Genomic DNA, 24,465 nt, shown 5'->3' on the forward strand with positions numbered 1-24,465 from the left:
TTTGTCAATCACGTTATGTCAATCACGCGTGCACACTACGACACTTTCATCCGTTATATAAAAACAATCGTAAGTTTTTCGCATCCGTAGCAAGCAGTTTGAATGGTGTTTTGACAATTCGGAGCCACCGAATCAATACGAAAAAACGCATACGAAAAAAACGCGGACTCAGTGTGCAATGGCCAGGGGGCTTGATGACGCTTTGGCAACTTTGCTCGCTTTTGACAGCGACATTTCTCAAATTAATAATATTTAATCTTTCTGAGGAGATCTGCTAGCTTGTTTATTACACAGAGCGCTCGCTGCGAGTCTGACAGGAGGGTGGCTGGACCAATCGCGTGCCGGTCAGTCGAAACGGCTTCCCATCGACAAATGATCAGCGTTGGTGTACATTTCTAAGCTTTTTGATTGGTTCTATACAACGTGTAACACCATTTAAAGAGCAGAGATAGTGACGTTTCAGGGGATACCCGGGAAATGCTCAGAGGTGACGCGAGGAGTTGAGAAAAGCAATGTTCATTTCCAGCGAATTTAGTAAAACTTTGTAAACTTTAATAGTAATTTAGATAATAGATACCTTTACTCAATTATCTGGACTACGAAACTTTGGGAGATTATTTTTGAATGTCTGTTCTTTGAAATTAGCACAAAAAAAAAAAAACTATTATTTCATTGTTTTTCCACATAATCGGCCCATATCTTAAAATAGAACGTTGCGACTTCCGACTCATTTCGCCAGATCGGGTCACATATGAGCAAGAAGGGGGCGGGGCTACTACATCGCTCCATATTTTCATACTCCCACATTCTCTCTATCTTTGCCTTGTTAACTTAATCTCTATTTGTCGTTGTCTGCACTCTGCCTCCGAGGCTGTCTCTGATAAAGATGCGCTATTTGAATATGCAAATGTTGTAGTGGTTCTCAAGTGGTTTTGCTCAGATTTTACAATAAAGGAATAGTTCATCCAAAAATGAAAATTTTAAGGGTGAACTATTCCTTTGTTTGTAATGATGTTGGCTGTTTCCGAAATTGTATACTCTCTTGAAGTAGGTAGGCTACTTATTTTGAATAAGTAATTACATTTTGTCATTGCCATGTGACCTACCAGCATCAGTTACGTCTCTTCAGTGCCATATTCACTTTACTATGAGGCCTCTCCCGTGGCCTCATGGGATAGTAAAGTGTCCATCGAATGCACACTTCAGAATCTCAACGGAAGTTGTTGGTCATCCGGGTACTTTTTGCTTAATCTTTTATGAGTAGGCGGCCGCCTACTGTGAATTTGGACATACTTCTTTTGTCACACACTTTTTTTCACCCACTATATAGTAGGGAAGTATGCGATTTCAGATGCAGCCATTGAATAGAGCCTGAGTTTTTTTTTTTGAAGCTCCAAAAAGTGCATCCATATATTTGTCACTCTTCCCCTGGAACTCGCCTCTCTCGTGAACACGCGTACGTTGCGGTTGCCGGTGATTATAGTTTAAAAAGTTGTATATATGGATACTTTTCTTACAAAAACCCATCGCTTCGCTACAGAAGGCTTTTATTAACCCCACTGGAGCCGTGTGATTACTTTTATGAACTACTTTTACTATTTTGAACTCAGATTGTGTTCGGCTGAAAAAAGAAAGTCATATACACATAGGATGGCTTTAGGTTGAGTAAATTATGGGATGTTTTTCATTTTTGGGTGAACTATTAATTTGCGTAGTGTCCCAACGTGGATACAAAATTGGTTATATTACAAAAATTAATACTGAGATGCATTAAATTCACCATGAGATAAAGATTGACAATTCTTGTTTTGTTTTGTTTTTTATATAGTAAATATATCTTTATTTGAGAGTGTGAGTGATATGGAGTCTATATAGATTACTACCACCAATAGTATTTTTGGAAAGCTCTGCATAATGAGAGCTTTCTCATTTTTTGCACATTTTTCCAGTCTGGACAAAATATAATCTTTTTGGGAGCCTTTAGATAAGTCGTTCTTAACACACACTCAACTGGGCTCTTGCAGTTACTGCTAAATCTTACTTGACAAATCAGAATATATTCTCCCAGCATGCTGTATGTAACACTTGAGATAAACACCAACAACATTCAGGCCCGCAGAAGTAATGAAAAGCACAAATCAGTCTGAGCGTCAGGGCTGTTGCAGAGGAGGTGCGTGTGTGTGTGTGTGTGTGTGTGTGTGTGAGCTAGAGCTGTCTGAAGCTTTAACGGCGCATAGGTTCTGACAGGAAGCTTGAAGTGATGTACAGTGGCGGTCAGTGAAAAAATGTGTTTATTATTTAAATCTGAAAATAAATGTTACATTTAAATAAATAAATGGATTTTAAAACAGAAAAGTTCTGGCATAAAGAGTAGTCTCTTTTTGGGACCACGTTATATACTGTAGGTCAACAAAAAACTTTACATATGTTGTTTAAGTCGGCATGAAGCAGAAGTTGCGATAGTCTTTTCTAACCTATTGTGATGTATATATCTGAGTGAAATAACCTCTCGAACAAGAAAAAAATGTAGGGCGGGTTGGGTTTGTTTATTTATAACACAAATAAACTTTATTCAATAAAAGATGACCCAAAATTTCTTACTGATATCTAGTAACAGGTTTGGTTCTTATGTGCCTAGATTTTCAAAGACATGGTGTTCAAACTGTCACAAAGAAAGTAGGCAATTTCTCACTGAAGTGCTTGCTCAGCATGCGAGAGACGTTTGGCACCAAAGTACACACTTCAGCCGTGAGAAGTCATCTTATAAGAAGTCTTACAGGCAGGGTGTGTTGCAGCTGAGAAAGCGTTCTTGCGGAAAGGCAACAAGCAGAAAAGATTACCGTACACGAAATTCCATAAAGCATGGAGTGACAACCAGAGGCAGAAAGGTTTCAGAAGTCTGCAGTCTTCCCGAAGACGAGGTTCTGGCTCGGTCACGGTCAGGGTTATCGTGGGTTAATGATGTGAGGGATCAGGTTAAAATTGATGGGACAAATATTTCAAACACTACAGATATAATACTTACAGAGCTGTGAACTCAACATAAGTGAAGCTGTGTGGGATCAGAAGACCCACATTGTGATTGACAGGCCTGAAACTTTCCTGTTGTCAATCGTTTTATCCCTTAAAACTCATCTTTGATCACCAAAATTACATATTTAAATTTTTTTTCCTTGAATAGCCCTTGCCTCATTTAGTATACGTGCATATATAAAGCATATTAAAAACACCACATAGACATAAACAACATTTACAAGCTTGATTTTCACCACAGCGGGACTTTAAATAATTATAACTTGAAAGAGTCACGGAAAATGAATTTTATTCGACTGCAATGTATTATGATTATCTATAATGTCGACAATATAATAGATCTATGATATTAAATGGTTTTGTTGTCTTTTGCAGGTTTCATTTTACTTTTTAGTTTTTGTTACCAATCGAGAAATCCTTATTGCACATAATTGGAAAGGTCATGGAAAATGTATGGAAATTCACTATTGGAAATTATGGAAGCCTGAAAAAAAGATGAAAATAATAAATCTAGTCACATTGTGAGTTATAAATTCACACTATGAGATTTAAAATTGCAGTTACGAAAAATACATTTGCTACATATAAAGTCACATTATGACATGTAAAGTCACAATTACTGTATGAGAAACAAAGTTGCTATTTTCAGTCAAAGTTTTTTTTATCTATTATGATCTAGTAATATTGAGTTTTGACATTTCACAGAGTCTTTCCTTGACTTACTCTCCAACAGATAAGACCCATCTGGTCTCCGAAAACTGTTCCTAATGCCCCATAATCCACTGAGCTGAGCAGCATCCTCAAATAAACCAAGAGCAGTTCTGTCATCAGTATGCAAATGCTGTACCATCTCATATCTGTTCACTCCTTCTGTAGGAGCCCGAAGAACCCTCAGCAGAAGATCATCAAACGGGTCATTGGGATCGAGGGTGACTTCATCAAGTAAGTTTGTTCGAAAGTTGTTGGTGGAGTTAGAAATGAACCTCCAAGTTTGATGTGGCCTAGATGGCTTTATGATTGATTCTTGGGTTGAAATGGAAGAATATTGTTTTCTTGCCACTAAAATGTTGCCTGAAAAGTGTTTACACAGACTAACAGGCCTTTGTAGCAGCAGACAAACCGCTAGAAGGATCTGTTTGAGCTTATTAAACACGTCAATTGAGACTCGGCCCTCTTTAAATGCTTGTATCGCACAAAATGCGCCATTTAGCCGTAAGTATCATTAAACATTAATGTCTCATCAAACAATTTATGGCCAACAACATTAAATCTCAAGGTGATCTTGGGTTTCGGTCGAGGAAATCCCAGGCTTGGTGACTTCGAGAGTTTGATTTCAAGATGATTCATATGAAGACAAAGTTAATTTAGTTTTATGATGGCTGAGGTTGGAAAAACTACCATTTAAAAATCCTAAAATCTCCTCCACGCTCTCGCTCTAGAGCGCTCACAGCACTGGCTGCAATGGATATGAGCTATTGCTTTGTCAGAAAGTCATCTTAAATATAAAACAAAGACTGCGGCAGCTGTGCGAACATTAATTATTGATCTTAGATTTAGAGAGCGAGGCAAGAGCCAAATGCAGGATTGCATTGGTCAACTGTAAAATAAACAATGAAAAATGAAAAATAGCCTGGTTTTCCTGCATTAAGAGCAATCAGAATCCATTAGTGTGTTAACACATTTTTTTTTCCTTTAACAGAACGCTGGGATATAAAAACCGTTTTGTAAGAGTTCCAGATGGACATCTGTGGATCGAGGGAGACCATCATGGCCACAGTTTCGACAGCAACACATTTGGACCGGTAATCAATGAATTGCTTGCTAAGAACAAACTCTCTAGTCAACATTGAAGGATGGAAACAAGTTATATCTAGTGGCCACAATTAGGAATGAACTCTTTTAACAGTATAATAAAGCAACCACCAAGTATAGCAATAGCATAGCAATGCCTTGGGAACCACCAACAGCACATTACACGCATTCTCTGAAATCAACATTTTTGAACATATTCAATTTTTTTTTTATGTTTTAAACACAATGGATGATTTGATTTAGTAACTAAAATCACACATCATCTAGTGGGTGATATCAGATTACCTCACACACTGAAGAAGGCCTGAGAACCGAAACGTTTGTTTTCCTCCAAAATAACAAAAGATTTTGAATTTTAAGTGTGAATCATAACTGGATTCTTAATGTTATTGAAAAGACGTATGCACCAAAACGAGACGAGAGAGCGTGGTGTAAACGACCTTGTTGAATTGATTTAGTAGCATACAATTTTTTAAGTTGTGGTTTCAAATTAGTATTCTGTTTAACTGATATTATTAGGCATGGGCATTTAGAGAAATGTGTAACTTTAACACATTAAAAAACAATTGATTATTAAAATATAAGCTCAAAATAAGAATAATGATAATGTTTTATTCATGTTACTTTACCAATAAGTATCAAACCAAGTTTCAAAATAACATCAACAACATATATTTTATATATATTATTAATATTATTATTTATTATTAATATTTTTTATATTCATACCATTCAGAAATTTGGCATAAATGTTTGTTTTAAAGAAAATAATACTTTTATTAAGCAAAGATGTTTATAATGTTGCAATAGATTTGTTTCAAATAAATCTTGTTGTTTTGAATCTTTTTTTAATTAATCAAAGAATCCCGGAAAAAATGTATCAGAGCTTTCACACAAAAATATTAAGCAGCACAACTGTTTTCAACATTGATACAAATATTTCTTGAGCAGTAAATCAGCATATTGATGATGAATGATGCTGAATTACATTTGAAAATATATTCAGAAAGAAAACAGTTATTTTAATAACTAAATAAATGTACATCTTCACTGTATTTTTGATCAAATAAATGCAGCCTTGGGACTTTTTTCGAAAACATATAAAAAAAATCTTACTGACCCCAAACTTTTGAATGGCAGTGTAGGCCTAAATAACGTACACAACTAGTTATTTAATTGACTATGGCAGGCAAATATGCTCAATAAAAATGTATTTGATATGAATATGAATTTTAAATTTTAAAATGAAACATGCAAAAGAAGTATTCAGGTATTCATTTTGTCATGATGTTATACATTGGTCTGATGCCACAGGTGACCGATGAAAACTGCAGTTTCAAAGGATGTTTTCTGAAAGCCACCACCGTAGGCAGATTTAGCCACAAATAGATGTGGTTATAAAAAATTCAACAAAAAGACAAAGATTGCCACTTTCTAGGGACTTTGTTAACAGCCTTGATTTGCTCGAATACCCCGTCTGTAATGGATAGAGATTGAGGTATTATTGGTTCTTTGATGATGATGCTTTGCTGCACGACTCCTCAGATACATTATTAAACAGAGAAGTGATTCCTTCTCCCATTTCAACCATGTGACATCTCACTGCAGTCATTCACAGTACATCAAGATTCGTCCTTGAAATGTTTAAATGTTGGGTTTTGCTTACTTGGACTGAGAAAGAAAAACAAATGGCCCTGTCTGTTAAGTCACTGACTCAGCATGATTTTGTTGCGTACCTTCAGTACTCGCTGAGGTTTGTCCTCAGGCAGATTTTTAATGATGCTTCTTGTCAGAAAGCAAATTAATACGTTTCTCACTGAACCACATACGTCCTAGGTCTCTTTTATTATTGTTTCACATCCATTACCCAAAACGCTTTCTGTTCTCTCCAAAGACCGGCCAGAACATGCAAGGGAGGGATATTTGGTGAAAAAACATCAAGTTTTAAATTACTATGCAAATACACTTGTTGGATGTTTCAGGCAATTGCCTTCACTTTTATCAGTAAAGACTGCGCTTTTACCTTGACTTGATGTATAATAATGGAGCAAGATGTGTCTGTTTACGTGTGTATGGAGGGAAAACCGTGTCCTTTTTTTTTTCAATGCCATTTTCAAGACAACATTTAAATCTTTCTGAGAATTTAGATTGATCTTTAATTCTGCGTTGGCTTCTAATGTTGTTGTTTGAATTATTTTTATTCTAAAAAATACTGACAAGATCGACTCCAGCGTTTCCCAAAGCACTGATTGAAAGTCGGGTCACAAAATCCTGACTGTGTGTTTATTTTGCCCACTAAACAGCCAAAATGTCAAACGGATTCGACTCAGACATCCAATTTTTGGAATTAAAGCAATAGTTCAGCCAAAAATGTAAATTCTGTCATCGTTTAGCCCTCATAGGGCTGTATAGGACTTTCTCCTTTCTACAGTGCAACACAAAAAGAAGAAAGTAGAACGTTTGTGGGTGAAGACTGGAGGGTGAAGACTCCTCTTTTGTTCACTTTCAACCACTTCTGTCCTGATTTCTTCGAGGGGAGGGTCTATGGGCGGGTAAATCTATGGGGGGGGTTTTTTCACATCTTTCGATGTGAAATATCAAAAGATAAGCACACACAACTGACTTATGAACGTGCACAGAGATGACGGAAAAACACGGAGAGCAGCAGCTCTTGTTTCTGCTCTGATAGCCAGAAGATCATGCCGAACGCTGTGAGAGTGTGTTAGACATCAGGAATGGTGAGAGAGCATGTGCTTGGTACGTTTTTCATCTTCAAACCAAACTTAGGTCTCCAGCCGACAAAGTTTAAATCCCAGCCATCTGGCTATAGCGCTTCCCATCATGTTTACACGTTAGCTCAGTAGGCGGAGAGTAGGCGTCTTTTTCAGCGGTTTGAACACATTCGGCCACATGAGCGTCTACACTATGAAAGCAATCCGGTCAAATGCGTTTTCGACTACCTCTGGAAGTGGTTGAAAGATGACAAGCTCAAAACGTTTTAGACCCCGTTTACACTTGTATTGTATTTAGCGTCATCCACTTGTGATCCGATCGATCAGGAGTGCGTTTCCCGAAAGCATCGTTATCCAACTATGATCGCAATTTCCATTGAACTCTATTGGCAACGATGGAACTTGCGACCATAGTTGGGAAATGCACCCCAGAGCGAATCTTTATATCAGGTGTAAACATGGCCTAGGTTCAAAACAGGGGTGATGGTTAACAGGTTTATCAAAACTTAGACAAGTGAAAAAGCTATCAATCGTCACCTTCCTAAAATAATTGCCCAAGTCATTTTCATTTTCAAATGACTTAGGCAATTATTTTAGGTCAGGAAGGTGACAAAATATAACAATGTTATCTTAACCATGTAAGGACGTAGTAAGATTTTCACGTTTGTGTTCAGTTTAATTTGAAAATGGCAAAGCAAATATCTATCAGTTTTTATTACTTTAAAAAGCCTAAATTGGATATCAAAATTGTACTGCTACAAGCAACGGAATCCTTTAAATTCCTTTAACACGAACTCACAAAGACACTTGATTATGATGAAATAATTTGCGTTTTAACCAGAAGCCCCATCTGTTTACAGTTAAAAAAAGTTTATAGTCATTCATAGGCCTAATATTTATACTGTTATTGTACTTTACACTTTTCCCATCCTGCTTTATGAAGGCCCGCCCACTCGAACATTTCTAGCCTAGCCCCAGATATAGACATACATTTTTTATGTTACCAAAAAAAACCACAAGAAATTGCTAAAACTTTAACTATTATCTATTTAAATATTAACAAACACTACTAAAATGATTCTGGACTGGTAAGATTCTTCTCAGAGCTTCTCTGTAGCATTTTAACCTTGTATTGCGGTGTCGTCATGCTGTTAAACCCAAAGATTTGTGAGGTCTGTATCATCCCCTGCAGGTGAGAACATTATCACCTCTTCAAGTCCCTCCAAACCTCGCAGGTATTTACAATACCCTCCAAAGCAAAGTTTTTTGGGAGCTTGTTGGAATGTCTCCCATGTCCTTCTGGCTATAAAAAGCAATGAGGTCCTGTTCTCTTCTAGCTAGAGATATATTGCTTCGTATTCACTAGATGAGAAAAGCATCTAATTCTTGTTCCAGTTGGTCTTTGTTAAACGACAGCCTATCAAAAGCTACTTTCTCCTTTAGAAATCGACCGTTTTGTTTGATTTTATAGAGCTTTTCGTGGTAGCTTAGCTTGATGATTGTGATCTCCGCAGGTTTCCCTGGGTCTTATCCACGGCCGGGCGTCTCACATCATCTGGCCGCCCAGTCGGTGGCAGCGGATCGAGCCGTCTGTCCCCTCAGACCGAAGACCTCTGTTAAACTGGAATGGAGCAACGGACGACAGTAATGATGACTGAAATGAAGGACATCCATGTCAACCCTCATGTACAGTAAATGTAAAGTCATGTGCTGTGGACTATAGAAATGTTCTTGTTGAAACTATGTGGGTCAAATCAGATCCTAAGAAAGACTATGCCGTTTTTAGACCCAGTTTAGGCAGATATTGTCAGTTGTACATATTCTTGACTGTTTTGACCGGTCTGTGCCAGGTTGATGATCAAATGACACACAGATAAAGGCTAAATCTATTATACACTTAGTTTTTAGTAATAAACACATTGTCATACAATCATATGCCAAATGATTTATTTCTAAAGGTCAACATTATACATATATATTGTTTGTAACATGGACAAGTAATCAGTATCACAGACAGAACTCCAGCACTAAGATGCAAAATAGACTGAATATCAGCAAGTTAAACTTATTTATTTTTGAAGAATTGTCAAATTAATTCTTCAAAAATAAAAAGATCATTACTCCAGTCTTCAGTGTCACATGATCCTTCAGAAATCACTCTGTTTATTTGGTGCTCAAGAAACATTTCTTATTATTATCAATGTTGAAAACAGCTGTGCTTCTTCATATTTTTGTGTAAACTAGTTTTACTGTCACTTTACTGTTTAATGCATTCTTGCTGAATAAAAGTATCAATTTCTTCCAAAACAAATCTTAATGACCTCAGACTTGAATGGTAGTGTATGCATAATCAGATTTACAAAACAGAAGTTTACTGATTAACCGAAAATTACTATTTTAAAAACCCATAAGTTCTTAGAGGAAAGTAGCATTTAGTAAAAATATAATCACACACACGCATATATATAGCCTATATATACATTTGTATATATATGCATATACAGTTGTGGTCAGAATTATTGGCATCACTGGTAAATATGATCAAAAATATGATCAAATATCCCTATTTTGACCATCAGGGCAATAATTAGGAAGTTTAGTTTCAATCAACTAAAGATGTTCCAAATCTTCCTGGAAAGAGGACGTGTGTCTATATTGTCTTAATGCACGGTGAGGAGGAGAGTTTGAGTGGCCAAAGACTCTCCAAGGATCACAGATGGAGAATTGCAGAGATTAGTTGAGTCTTGGGGTCAGAAGCCTATAAAACAAAAAACAAACAACCCCTACATCACCACATGTTGTTTGGGAGGGTTTCAAGAAAAATCCTCCTCGCTCGTCCAAAAACAAACTCCAGAATATTCAGTTGTCAGACACGACTGGATCTTCAAAAGGAACCGGGATACATATCAAAAGGGATTCTATGGTCAGATAAAACAAAAAAGAGCTTTTTGGCAGCAAACCCACCAGATGTGTTTGGTGCAAACAGGGACAAAAAGTACCCCATGCCTGCTACGGTTAAATATACTGCTGGATCTTATATCCTGTGGGCCTATTTTTTTTGCTGGAGGTCCTGGACTTCTTGTTCAGATACATGGCATCATGGATTAAATACCAACAGATAAAAAATCAAACCCTGACAGCCTCTGCTAGAAATCTTATAATGGGCCGTAGTTGGATCTTCCATCAGGACAACGGTCCAAAACAAACATCAAGATCAACACAAAAATGGGTCACTGAGCACAAAATGAAGCTTCTGCCATCCCAGTCCCCAGACCTGAACCTTATAGAAGATGAGTGAGCTGAACTGAAGAGAAGCAGCGCCAACATGGATCTGTGAATCTGCAGGATCTGGAGAGATTCTGTATGGAGGAATGGACTCTGATCTCTGGTCAGGTGTTCTCCAAACTCATCAGGCATTATAGGAGAAAACTTACAGCTGTTATCTTGGCAAAAGGAAGTTGCAAAAAGTATTTAATGACAGGGAGCCATTAATTATGGCCAGCGTGTTTTGGAGAAAAGCTTTTTTTTTTCATAATGTGATTTGTGTCATATCTGCTCTATCCACCTGTTCTGTGCTGTGTATGAAGTATTTTCATATGCACAGATCCAATGTAAAAGCACAAATGGCTGCATTTTTGTATTGATCTTGTGCTCCCTAAGATAGATTTGCACTTAAATGCTATAGCTATGAATTTTCCTATTGCTCTAAGACAGCCTTCCTCGAGGAGGTCGAACATCATGCAAGACTAAACTCGATAGGATTTAATGCGAGTGGCCACAGGTCAATACGGATATTCGCACAAGGCTGTGATGAGTTCAATGGCTGTCAAACATAAATCAACACAGACAGCCCTAGAGCTAAAGTACGCTGGGGAATAGACACAAATCTTAGGATACTGCCGGAACCGAAGATAATGGAGCCGCAGCCAAGCGGGGCTTGAGGATCCTTGATTTGAACGGTGTGTGTGCGTGTACACGGCAGAAACGTGTTTTTCACGTCTGACATTCTGCGTTCCTTGCCCATTCGGAGTAAATAAGATGTCTTGCATTGGTGACGAAGCATGATTTCAATATCAAGCTTTTAATCTTCTCTAGAAGGACACGGTGAACGAGCATGTCATAGCAACCTATTTCAGTGCCCACAAAGCTCTTCAGAGAGGAAGCGATTTCTCATTGAACATGACAACCACATTACATACCCACAAGAGGAAATTGAAGCCCCAAATTGAATTTACCTAATACAGAGTCAAAGAGATGTGAGCTTTCACTTGTGTACGTTTCACATGAAGCTGTTTTGGACTGTGGATACAATTAGTTCACATCATGTTTTTTTATGTTTTAAATGGGTTTATGCTGTTTTCCAGACAACTCGGAATTTGGAATTCTCCCACATATTGCTTGAAAATTATATCCAACATGGGGTGTTGGGGTGAACTGTCCCTTTAAATTTCCTTTTCATAGACATGGAATTTTATCATGCCACATGTTCAGGTTAGAATGCCAATCTGGTTTCATTAAATGTTTACTTTGTTGCTAAAATACACTCAAAAATAGATGAAAAGGTCACAAAGCTCAGATATATTTGTGATGCAGTATTTCAGGGAATATTTTTTTAATATTTACTGCACAGCTGTGCTTGGCACTGGAATATAAAGGACTCTATCTTTAATTTGAAATATATTAATATTCAAAGTCAATGCATAAAGATGTACCAGACTGCAGAAACAAATTATGCAAAAAAAAGAGATAAGGATAATCTTTTCTCGACCCTCAGAGCCACCATATGATGTTGTGCCATTTTAAAATGATTACAGTTCTTATTAGAAATACCAGGAAAGGCTGTATAAACTAAGTCAAAAGTTTGAAATTATTACGATTTTTAATGTTTTTGAAAAAGTCTCTTATGCTAATAACCAAGGCATCATTTATTTGAAATAATCATAATAATAAAAATACAGTAAAAACAAATTTAACTGTTTTCTATTTTAATATATTTTAAATTGTAATTTATTCCTGTGACATCAATGCTGAATTTTCAGCATCATTACTCCAGTCTTTAGTGTCACATGATCCTTCAGAAATCATTCTAAAATGCTGAGTTGCTGCTCAGTTATTATCAATTATTAGTGTTGGGGGTACGCATTACAAGTAACGTGAGTTACATTATCAGATTACTTTTTTAACGAGTAATGCAATACTTTTTAAATTTACAACAAATAATATCTATGTTACTTATGCATCTAAAAGTGGTTGTTACTTACTTGTTCAGGTGACATTTTCCGGTGAAAATTCTTATGTTGGTCATACTTCCAAAAAGTAGAATCTGTGATTGCGAATGCCAGGATCCACACCGGCGCGGTGACTGACAGCCACACATTCTCCTCAAAACATTGGATTCATCCGCGCAGTGTCGAGGCAAAACCCACGTAAAGTTGATAATTCCGCGAATAACTGCAATTGCAGATTTCGAACAGAGATGGCGACAAAGAGGAAAACTGCGGACTGCAGCTTTAAATAATGCTAATATACTTAATGTATTTAACCTCTCTTTATCAAACTAGGTGTAAATTTGTATTTCCTTCAACCTGAGGCTTATTCATTTCACTTTTGGTGTAAAAGAGCCTTAACATTTGCACACACAAAAAATAGAACTTTTATTTATTTATTTAAAAACAAACAAGCTCAGCCCAGGTGAGAAAAAGTAACGCAAAATTAATGTAACGCATTACTTTCCATAAAAAGTAACCTGCTAAAAATAATTCATATTCCAGACGTGTGTGTGTGTAGGCTGAAACTTTTGCATCCTCATAAAGAGGCAGAGGGATGCTTTTTCCAGCTCTCTATTCACTCATGATATGGCAACAGGCTGCAGATTCAGACTGACCCAATTAAAACCCCGTCCTCAGCTCAGGGCCTCAAGGCAGCTTGCAGTTGTGTGGTTTCACTGATAAGCAACAGAGCAAAGAAGCCGCTGTATTATAACCTGGCTTTTGTGCTGACATCCCCTTAAGGCCTCAGTAATGGCAGCCACAACAGGACATTTGCAAAGGGTAATAAGCTCATTAACTGATTCAGAATGCATGTGGATTTTTGTATGCTATCGGTGCACACTTTGCATCTTCTTGTCTGGACCCTAGGGTATTTTTGAAAATAGGTGATTGTAATAATATATTGGAAAATAGTGGTTTTTGATGGTTATCTCAGGTGTGGCATCAACCCGAGAGAAATCTTAAAAGTTTTCTTTCCTCCTGGGGGTGTGAACCTTCTGTCTTTCATGGCACAGCAATTAAAGACAAGAGCAAGGAGAAATGCTGCATTTACAGGTCGAAATTAAAGTCGGCATGAAACAGAAGTTGTGATAGTCTTTTATCCCCTAGTGAAACGGCTTCTCGAAGAAAATAAAATGTAGGGCGGGACTTGATTTTGTCCATCTGGAATTGATTGGATGGTTGTGGTTTGCTATTGGTGCACATCTCATGTGACTGACAGGTTGATCCCGCCCCCACGCCAGTAAACACATCATCAGAGAAGAGAAGAGAAGAAGGGAAGTTATTTTGATTAAAGATTATTAGGTACATAAAAAAATGTTTAAATGATGTGCACGGCTAAATTTATAAGTTACCTACTGCAATATTCCATAAAAAAAAACAAGAATTGTCGATTTTGATTTCATGGGGACTTCAAAGCAAAATGCAATTCCTATATTTTATTGGGATAATGATTCATGTAAATTCTTTCGATGGCAGATTCATCTTTAGAGCCTCGCTATAGCAGTTTGCTACCAGCAGAATCTGTTTAACAACTTTAAAATAGTGAAGCAGTGCCATCTTGAGGCTGAATAGAGACATCAGGGGTATTTTTTAGTAACATTCTTAGCATTCAAGTGTTGTTTTCTGTTTGTTTGTTTTTTGCCATTCTCCTGCTCAGTGCTGTTTTCTTTAAAAGGACAATTAGATTAAAAAAGAAGAAAAAAGCTGGTAGACCATCTAACAAGAAGCCAGCTGGACAGCTTAAAGAGATAGTTCACACAAAAATGAAAAGTGTGTCGTAATATACTCACCCTCATGTTGTTCCAAACCTGTATGAGTTTCTTTCTTCTGTTGAACACAAAATAAGATATTTAGAGGAATGTTGGTAACCAAACAGTTGATGGACTCCATTGACCATAGTATTTTTTTTTTCTTCTTCCTCCTATGCTAAGATGGAAATCAATGGGTGCTGTCAACTGTTTGGTTACCCATATTCTTCTAAATATATTATTTTGTGTTCAACAGAAGAAAGAGTCTCGTTCAGGGTTGGAACAACATGAGGGTGAGTAAATTATGATTGAATGTTCATTTTTTGGGTCAACTATCCCTACTCCCTGGCCTGTGTGATGCGCGTCCTCCAGGCCGGTAGGTGGCGCTGCGCACACTCAACTTAGTCCTTCAAGAGAAGTTGTTTTGAAAACGTCTGTTCTGTACTGTAGCAGTGTTCAGACAGTGGGAAAGGGATATTAGCTTTAATCATCTTTCTAACCAAAAGGCCAGCCGGGTTGTCTTCATCATTGGTAAGTTTCTTTCCAATGCGTTTGTTCTTTTCTTGGGTTTGTCCTCATACAATGAAAAGAGGCAGTCCGGTTTGTCTATGCTAGTTTTGTGCTAGTAATGAACCCCTCATTTATTTTGAGAATGTCTCAGGATGGTACAATTAAGATAAAATATAGATTAAATAAATCAAATGTTCGTTTATTAGTGAGACAGCACATCTGTGTGCCTTACGTGTCAAGTACAGTTTGGTGGGTAGTTAAAACTATTAACTTGGCGACACTAACTGTAACTAAAACAGTTTAAAATTGAATAAATCTTGGCCATTGCAGTATTTTAAGATGTGATAATGAATGATTTATTGTTAAACTAATATTAAACCTACTCATAGCCGTTTTGTGAATATGCGTATTATAATCTCATATGACTGTTAGTGAAAATGCATATTTAATAAATAAATATAATGCAATTTACGTTAATACATATTATATTATCAGCGTAACATCTATTGAAAATTTAATTTAGAAAGTGCATATTATTTGTAATGACTAATAATAATATTCATTAATAGTATTAATACATTATTTTATTTTTAATATAGATTTACATTGTTATTAATGTGAAATGATTAATTGACTGTTAAATTAAAAGCAGCTTGATCTCGAAAGGTGCAACTCCACAAGATGAAATTAACAGAATGTTTGGCATGTAAATTGAATTCATATTTCTGATAATTGTTTTTTTCTCTTTCAGATCAGCCTGTTGCTGTGCCCTTAGGCCAGCGTCTCAAATGAACATGTCCCTTGCTCAAAGAGTCCTCCTGACATGGATCTTCACACTCATCTTCCTCATCATGCTGGTCCTCAAGTTAGACGAGAAGATCAACTGGAGCTGGTTCCTCATCTTCCTTCCTGTCTGGACCTTTGATCTTATTCTCCTCCTCATGCTCATTGTCAAAATGGCAGGCCGCTGCAAGCCGGGGTTCGACCCTCGCAACGGGACGGAGAACTTGAAGAAGCGCGTGTGGTACCTCGTGGCCATGCTGCTTAAGCTGGCGTTTTGTCTGACTCTCTGTGCCAAATTAGAGCAGCTAATGAACATCTTGGTGAGCTCGGTTTGCATCCCTCTGTGGGCTCTGCTCATCGGGGCCATGGTGGAGCTGGGCTACAACGTTTTCCACTTCAGAAGAGACTGAACATATGAACGGTACTCTTTGAAAGCCAGCAGAGAAGTCTTTACTGTATTCTTCAGGAGTAAAATCATCTTGAAAGTAGATGTTATTCATAAGTAAGGGAATATATAACGGACACTACGAATGTACAGCTATTTAAAGCTCTTTATCAGGAATTGCTTGTTTCTTTCAGGCTCAAGGATGAAGCTGAATAGCCTACGTTTCGTGTTCACAATGATGCAGGGAGGTTAACGAATTTTGGCTCAGTGGTGAGTTTCCACTCAGGTGACAGAAATGACTGATTGTGAATGTTGCTTAGAATATTTATTGCATTTTAGTGAAACACTGAGATCATTAGCAGCATACCATAATGGACATTTGAAAAACAACAGTTAACGTGCTGCATACACACTGTTTTTTCAACCAGTACTGTAACACAATGTGGTTTGCTAACGGAAAAGACATATGTTCTAATGGTGTATGATTTATAAGTCTGTCTTTCTTAATCATACACTTATTTGTTTTGCGTTGCAGAACTTGCATAATACATGTTTACGAAATTTTATTTTCTCTTGTGCAGAGTGTGTAAATAATAAAAAGAAATAACAACATCCTTGTAATTAAAAGATACACATTTATTTTCTTTACGACAACTATGTTCCATCCATAAGTGCATAGTTATATTTACAGATGTATTCAAGATCATGCAGAGGTGTTAAAATTCAGTACACAACTTGCTTTATAGTTATATTTCATTATTTATTCATCAGTACATTTTAAGTAATTATGATCCTTCTTTTTTACTGATTTTGAAATTTCCTCTTATTAGAAAGAATTGTCTGTACAAGGTACTTTTGGGGGTTTACAATTACAATGTTTGAAAATAACACTTGGTGCAATGAAAATAATAGAAAATTACAGATGCTTTAATTCAGCTATTAAAAAACTGACAATAAATAGTGCATATATCCATGTAAACATAGTTATGGATTGGCCCAGACTTACAAACATTTTGGTGTTTTCTAAGTAAAAAAAAAAATACAAAAAAAGTAGCTGAATCTGTAAATAGCATTGTTTTATGCAATACAGTATTTATAAAGCAACACAAGAGGGCTCAGTTGTGTATACTAATGCATATGTGTACAGTTTTCAAAAACAACATAGATACAGAAACATTTGTCAATGTTTATTCAAATTCCAACAATTTACTATTATAGATCAGTAACACAAGAGTGTACTTTACTTTAAGGACTTTCTGTTTTCTTTTATCCTACAAATTCAAAAGATAGCTTCATTTAATTTAATTGGTAGGTTTTAGGATTGGTAGGTAAATATTAGTTTGCATAATGTTTAGGTCTTATCATCATTCTAACAGTCTTAAAAGCTTGTCTTTCATTGGTTGGGTAATATTCCATTGTAATGTTGTGCCACGTACCCCAAAATATCCCATTACGTACCCCTTTGTACTTTGATTGATAATATTTCCCATTTAAGTTTGCAGACATGCATGCATCAAACCACCAGCCTGAGCTGTAATAGGCCCCGCAGTTTCCAGAGGGATACTGGTCATTGTCTCTGTCCGGTGTAGTAAAAAGCTTCTGGTCGTGATTGAATTTATTACTGAACTGCATGGCATTACCGGCTGTACCGAAATAGCCACCGATGGACAGGCGGTATTGTTGGCTTTCATTGGCTACATGGAAGTGGTCATAATGGGCATATTCTCTGACACCCTCAAAGTCTTCGATTTCTATTCGCAATGACATGTTTTTTGCCTTTGTCAGCAAGTGAATCTTGTCATTGCCCAGCCAAAACTCCCCTATCAGTTTACCAAATCCATTCTTGTACTCGTCCCAGGTGCGATTGAAGCTTGTGCTGCCGTCAAAACGGTGCTGAATCAATGTCCAGCCCCCACCAGAGGTCTCCATGTCACAGAAAACAGGAAACGTGCTGTTTTTCGGCCGCGGCGTAACTCTGTATACACTATTCCTTCGTGATTTCGTAATGTAATCAGCGCAGTCTTGTGCGGGTCCTTTTTCTGTAGGCAATAAAAATTATTTTAGGTTACCTCACCCTCTGTTGATGATAAATGCTATTACAATGTGTAAACAACCTAAATCTGCATGCTTACATTTGGTTAAACATCTTAGGGAGTATTTCCTTTCCAATTGTCATCTAGAGAACTATAGAAGCCTGTAAGGATTTTTTGTTGTTGTTGTAAAACTGCTTTGAAATCTGCACAATACAAATATATTCAATTGGGTTGAAATAAAAACATTCAGCTGAAAATCTGGATCATATTAATTTTTAAATGAAAACAGGGCAAGATGCACTGAAATTGTTATCTGTCCCCAACAAAAAAACTGCACTCGGTAGACAATACTTAATATTTCATTTAAGAGATATGCTAATGCATGAAAATGAAAATGTGGACCACCTGGATGTTTACTTACTGTACATTGAGCAACGAGGCCAATTTTTTTCCTCCAATCACTGGACATGCATATTTAGGCACGGGATGGTACTGAACTTAGTCTTAATGCATTAATTATGCTTTGCTGAAAAGTTTTTGACTTTGAGCCTTTCCTCAAGCTCAACAAAAACACCACATCCTGATACATCAGACAAAAGAAGACGCCTACAGCTGGTCCTCTTCACAAAAACCACAACATCTGCTACTCAGATGAGGATCCATATCCACTTATCCCTGCTATGGAGAATTTTGGAATCCTATCACACGATCAAGATAAAGTGCAGGGTCACAGAACATGTGTTAGAGGATACTGAGGATAAAATGATTATCTGGGTTGCTTTTACCTGTAGTCATTTTTGAAGATGTGTCCCTGTTTGCACTCTCCTAAAACCTTGAGTGTAATCTATACATAGAGTCATAGTGACTTATTTCACTATACTGTAAGCTTTATGTCAAATAAACGTGCACTACTGCCATACTTTTTCAGTGTGAAATAAGAGTAAATAATCCTTCAACTTGGAGAAAACCTAAAAATGAACAACCGGTGTTCGGGGTTGGGCTAGAAAATTCCTTACCTCTTCCAGAGTTCAATGGAGGCCTGGTCTGGGTTGTGGACTTTTGGGTTGGCGTAGTGTTACAATCACTGAGACAGGTGCTGTTGATCTTTTTCTCTACTTGCTCTCTCTCTGTTACCTCATCACTGACTGCATGTGATTTAAATCCCTCAGCTGTGTCCTCAGGGCTGAGTGAGAAAAGCTTTGAGCCTTTAATTTCTTCAACATTTGTAAGCGTTTCCAAAACAACTGGAATTGTGTACCTCCCTTCGCTATAACCTTGGTCCGTGTCCTCACTATTTGGGTTGGATAATATCTCCCCAGTGTTTTCTTCCACTCTGTCTTTATTAAATGTAGTAAGTTCCAGTTCTCTTGTTGCTCCGATATTTTCAAAGCTTATGGGTGTGTCCTGGCTGACATTTTTAGCCATTTCATCATGTATGTTTGTCACTGTACGAATGTTTTTTGTACCATCTTTATGGTCTGTGTCCGTAAAAGAGAGCGTTGAGGTTGTGAATTGAGTTGTTCCTGGTTTCTCTTTCTGTAAGGTGGATCCAGTTGGCCTTTTCTTCCCGCTGCTGGTCTTTTCCACTTCAAATGGGTGTTGACTGCTGCTATCAGCGGTTCCCAAACTAAATATCTTGCTTTCTTTCCCATCAATAGGTGAATTTGATACTCCACTTCGAGTTTTAGAATCCTCTGCATGGTTCCCAATGTTTGATATCAACACAGTCTCACCGTTGTCTCTAATTCGGTACTTATCTTCTTGAACCTTATCCAAATCTTGTACATCACCTGCATTTTGAATCTCTGGTTGTGATTTTGAATCTGTAATGTTGTATTTTAACCAATGATTATCCAATACGTTTGACCTTGTCACCTGCGGGATGTGTTTGATTTCTTCTTTTTGTTCTTGTTCTACAGTAGATGTTGTAGCAGTGGGACTGAAGAATTGAGTCACTGTGCTTACGTTTGTATTGAAGCCACCTCTGTTTATATTTGTCTCAGTTTGAGAGATTGGCTTCTTCCTCATGTAACTTTGTTTTATAATTCCAGTGCCATTTTTCCTGGCTATTTTGCTGCTTCTGACCGGAATGGACAGCTTCGAAGGTACTCTAGTAGTCCTGTTTCCTGACATTTTGTTTATAATATTAGGTTGTCTTAGTTTGGGGCCTCTAGGTGAAATCACAGTTGTTGGATGCATCTCAGGGTGTCTTAGTAGGTTTGGCATCACATATCTTATGTTGTCTGGACTTACTTCATGTATCTTGCTGATGTTCTCGCTATTCTTTGCCGGTTCCTCTTCAACTTTAGCTTTGGGTGGAGTTATTGAAATTCTCCTTGTCCCCTGGCCTACCACAGGTGATTGAACTGTACTGGTCAAATTCGCTGTACTATCTATCAATTTACTCTTTACAGTTGGGACAAGGTTAGGCTTCACTAGATCTTTTTCCAACAAGATGGCTTTGCTGTGCCTCGGGATGTCCTCCTTCACTGTCCCTGCACTCAGTGAGTTAATGCCGGTGTCCTCCTTTGCCCCTTCAATGAACGTTCCTGGCCATATCTTATCTTTAAGATCAGCTGACAGTGGATTAACTGTCCTTTCATTCAAAGTGATATCAGCTTTATCCAAAATTGTGGAATCAATTTGTCCATTATTAGTTTCTGTGTTTGGGTTTAGATATTTTTCATTTTCCACCTGTCTGCCTCGGAAAGGCAAGTCCTCTCTATCCACTTTGGAGCTAGTCTCTGCTTCTCTACTAATAACTACCAGACTTTCACTCAGTCCCGCATGCTGCTTTTCCTCTTTAAATATGTTTGGCTGTTCAGCTTGGTTTATAACGCTAGAGATTGACTTATTTGTGGCTATGAGACTCACATCTCCTTGGTTTTCTTTACTATGTTTTTTTGGAAGTCTTCCAATCTCAGTCTTGTTTACCTTTCTCAAATTGTCCTCAATGAGTATAGTGGCTTGGCTTGCATTTTTCAGGGCATGTCCATCATCTGTTCTGGGACCAGAAACCCTACTGATGTCTTGTTTGTTTTGGTCATCTGTTGACGGGATCAGTCCACTGATTACACCAGGTTTTGTGTTTGCTACATGAGAACTTGTTTCCTTTACCCTCATAACGCCACTTCTCACTGGGGAAAATCCAGCCCCTTCTGGCTCAATCTTGACCGTCATGTCCCCAGCTTGTGGATTAGTCTTCCTCACCAGAGCAGGGTTCTTCAGTCTGTCTTCATTGTTAGCCTTGACAACTCTACTGTTTATGTAGGATCCCTTTGGCCTCAATGGTCCACCTACTCCAGGAAACTTTACAACCCTTCTGATCCCAGCTGATGTGCTTAAATCCATTGTCTTAGTGTTAGCATCTCTTGAAATGCTGCTTAACCTGTTCTGATCAGGCACATTCTGCACTCTTCTTCTCGCCGCCAGGATGCTACTGATGTTCTTTACATGTCCATACCTGTGGTTGTTTGGCTGTAGATTCCCATGGGTTGCGAATTGCACAAAGTCCTTTTTTCTAGGAAGGGATGGTTCTATTAATTCACTTTGCTTAGGCTTGAGTTCCCTCTCTTCAGGTGTAGGTGAGGCCACCAGTTTGACCTCAGATATATCCTCTGCTGTCTCATCAAGCGAGGGGTTAAATATTTTTACTTCCCTGCTCATCTCAGACCTCTGATCTGTGGTGCCTTGGTTTAGATCAATCCTCTGATCAGTGTTCCATCTCTGACTTTCCAGAATGGAATGATCAAGCCTCTTCACGCCACCCTTGACAGTTCCTTCACCTTCTGATGTGTCTCTTTGCGGTAGGGTTGAAGTGAAGATCCGGACAACTTGTTCTCCACTTTGACTTTGTGTCTCCTTGATGCTAATGTTATGCCTTAGACTTTGAGGTCTCTTTTCCTCTTCTTCGCTGTGGTCCTTCCATTCACCCCTCTCAATACTATGCCCGTCCTTACATTCTTGGCAGTCCTTCCTCAGCTGGTTCACCACTTCCTTTAGGTTGTGCAGCTCCTTGGCCATTTTTTCCAGCTCCATAAAAGACCTTGGAAGCTGGATTGAGAGAGGAGGGAGGGTGAGTTGATAAGGGCACAAGTTCTCCTCGTCCCCGCAGTGCCCCAGGGGCTTCAGCTTTACCCATGAAGCGTCCTCTGAGGTTTCTGGGCAGATGTCACACACAGAAAATGCTAACAGGCTTCCCCATATGTAAAATACAGCGAGCCACATTGTGTCCTGTTGGTGAGCAGGTCTGATCAGTGTCGAGGAGTGTGAGAGAGAAGGAACAGGAGGGATTGGAGGACCACCTCCCTTTATAGAAGTACGAGAGCTCAGAGAGGGGCGATGCTCTGTGATGACTCTCAACAAAGAGAGTCACAAAGTAACAGCCTCTTTGCAGAATGGTCAACACAGGATATACTCAATTTATCAATAATATTTATCTCAATATTGTGTCTTTTTTGCTTATTAAAAAAGGGAATGATTATTGACAATACTGACAATACAGTATTGCCAATGATTATTGACAATACTTTTATTTTACAAATATATATTTTTTAGATAAATTATTGTGTATACAGCATTTTAGGATATATATATATATATATACACATAGTGTCTATGAAGAATGCAAAAAAGTTTGTCTTTTTTTTGTTTCCCCAGTTAAAATGTCTAAAAATACTTAAATCAGGATACATTTAACACTGCATAATACTTGCTTACTCAGAGAATGTGTCTTGAATACAGTGTATTTTGTCTTATTGCACTGGCTGTATAAGTATAAACAAGTTTAAAAACAATAAAATATGCTAATGTCATAAGACAAAATGCACTTGTATTAAAGATACAGCATTAATATCTTGCAAAGTTGCTTCTCAATTAAACTGATCTTGTTTTAAGGATTTTCAGATTTTAATGAAAAAACAAGATAAAAGTACCTAATTATTATTATTTTTGCAATGTTTTAATTTCCATGGTATTTAAACGGCAAACAATCTCTGTTTTATGCATATTTGGTTTCCACTGGTCTCTATAAAACGATTACCCTTAATTTTATTTCGATACATTTGATTGATACATTTGTTTTGATTTCTTGCACTACTTTCTTGACAACTGGTAATAATTCATACAAGTATTGTACGTACAACTTAGATCATGCAAATAGAGCTCTATGGTTTGCTTTTTTTTTTTTTTGCAATTTCATAAAATTATGACTTCTCAAGAGACAGTGTTGAAATACCAGCAATGTTGTGTATGTACTGTTAAACAGCACACACATTTTATTTTCCTTTTTTAACATTATTTCAAGCTTTTTAAACGCATCAGTACTGAAAAGCAGAATGTGATTTGTCAAAGTCATTTGTGTTGGCGGATGCTGACATTTAATCTAAATCACAGTTACGCTCAGTCTTTAATCTAGAACATAATGCATTCTCTGCATGTGTCATTTCCTTTCTCGCATGTGCAGATATGCATATGTGTGAGAATTATGATGGCAGCAGCTTCTCAACATCCTGCCAATAAAGCAGCATGCCCCACACACAGACATATGCACCCAAGCCACAGAAGATTCACAGTTGCATTGGAGTTCTAAAAAGTGACTAAAGGTCTATTCAGATTGGACTATTTTACTAGGTATTTTTGTGTTTCTCCTTAATACTTTCATTTAAACCATGAATTGAACAAGCCTGTATTTTTCCCACAAAACCTCTAACAATTTTGAAACAACGGACGGGAGTGTTTGTGATAACAGTATTTATACAGTAATGTATGATATTGTTGTCAGACATTATTCCTATTTACCATGTTATTTGAATGTAATTTTGACAAACATGTTCTAAGATATTGGTCTTTCCCCATTCAGGGAGATTGCATGACAACAAACAGCTGCCAGGGGCGTTACCAAGATGGCCACCGAGCAGAGTAAGTTGCCTTCAAAGCATTTTGGTAATTTAGTTAAACTGCAGAAATCCAAATCCCATTCGAAAGAGCACATGTATTGACACACGTCCTTTGTTAGCATCTGCAACTCAAATGTTGATGTTAAAGAGATGTGGCGACCCCACATCAAACTGAAAATGTCATTACGAGAAATGTTGTAACATTCGTATAAACAATGGAGCCATAGTAGTCCAGACATTAGGCAAGAGTGGAAAACATCGT

At 37.5% G+C, this 24,465-nt stretch overlaps 3 protein-coding genes across 8 annotated transcripts in view; 2 read left to right on the plus strand and 1 right to left on the minus strand.

Moving 5' to 3' along the window:
• Positions 1 to 9,702, plus strand: part of immp2l (inner mitochondrial membrane peptidase subunit 2) — a 96,945-nt gene extending 87,243 nt beyond the window's left edge. Inside the window, exons 4-6 of the mRNA XM_056270957.1 lie at positions 3,910 to 3,975; positions 4,733 to 4,835; positions 9,092 to 9,702. Coding sequence (XP_056126932.1) covers positions 3,910 to 3,975; positions 4,733 to 4,835; positions 9,092 to 9,235 — 313 coding nt within the window. The 3' untranslated portion in view covers positions 9,236 to 9,702. The remainder of the gene's footprint in view (positions 1 to 3,909; positions 3,976 to 4,732; positions 4,836 to 9,091) is intronic.
• Positions 9,703 to 15,079: 5,377 nt separating this feature from the next.
• On the plus strand, positions 15,080 to 19,055 carry tmem60 (transmembrane protein 60). 6 transcript variants are annotated; one of them, XR_008809487.1, is made up of 4 exons: positions 15,080 to 15,126; positions 15,857 to 16,390; positions 16,468 to 16,543; positions 18,867 to 19,055. XR_008809487.1 is itself a non-coding variant. In XM_056270959.1 (3 exons), exon 2 carries the CDS (start codon positions 15,894 to 15,896, stop codon positions 16,296 to 16,298), a length of 405 nt encoding a protein of 134 aa, XP_056126934.1. In that variant the 5' UTR covers positions 15,080 to 15,126; positions 15,857 to 15,893; the 3' UTR covers positions 16,299 to 16,309; positions 16,468 to 16,885. The 6 variants fall into 6 exon arrangements, 2 of the variants coding, with proteins under 2 accessions (XP_056126934.1, XP_056126933.1); XR_008809488.1 differs by having other exon boundaries at positions 15,857 to 16,309; XR_008809485.1 differs by having other exon boundaries at positions 15,857 to 16,543; positions 18,867 to 19,053.
• fgl2b (fibrinogen-like 2b) lies at positions 17,180 to 22,575 on the minus strand. The gene is made up of 2 exons (XM_056270952.1): positions 19,323 to 22,575; positions 17,180 to 18,312 (listed from the first exon to the last, which is right to left on the minus strand). The coding sequence occupies exons 1-2, from the start codon at positions 22,531 to 22,533 to the stop codon at positions 17,609 to 17,611; spliced, it is 3,915 nt and encodes a 1,304-aa protein (XP_056126927.1). The 5' UTR covers positions 22,534 to 22,575; the 3' UTR covers positions 17,180 to 17,608.
• Between the last annotated feature and the right edge of the window lie 1,890 nt (positions 22,576 to 24,465).

Source organism: Rhinichthys klamathensis, unplaced genomic scaffold (assembly GCF_029890125.1).
Source record: "Rhinichthys klamathensis goyatoka isolate OS25496 unplaced genomic scaffold, OSU_Roscu_1.1 h1tg000310l_1, whole genome shotgun sequence".
Taxonomy (NCBI): Eukaryota; Metazoa; Chordata; class Actinopteri; order Cypriniformes; family Leuciscidae; genus Rhinichthys; species Rhinichthys klamathensis.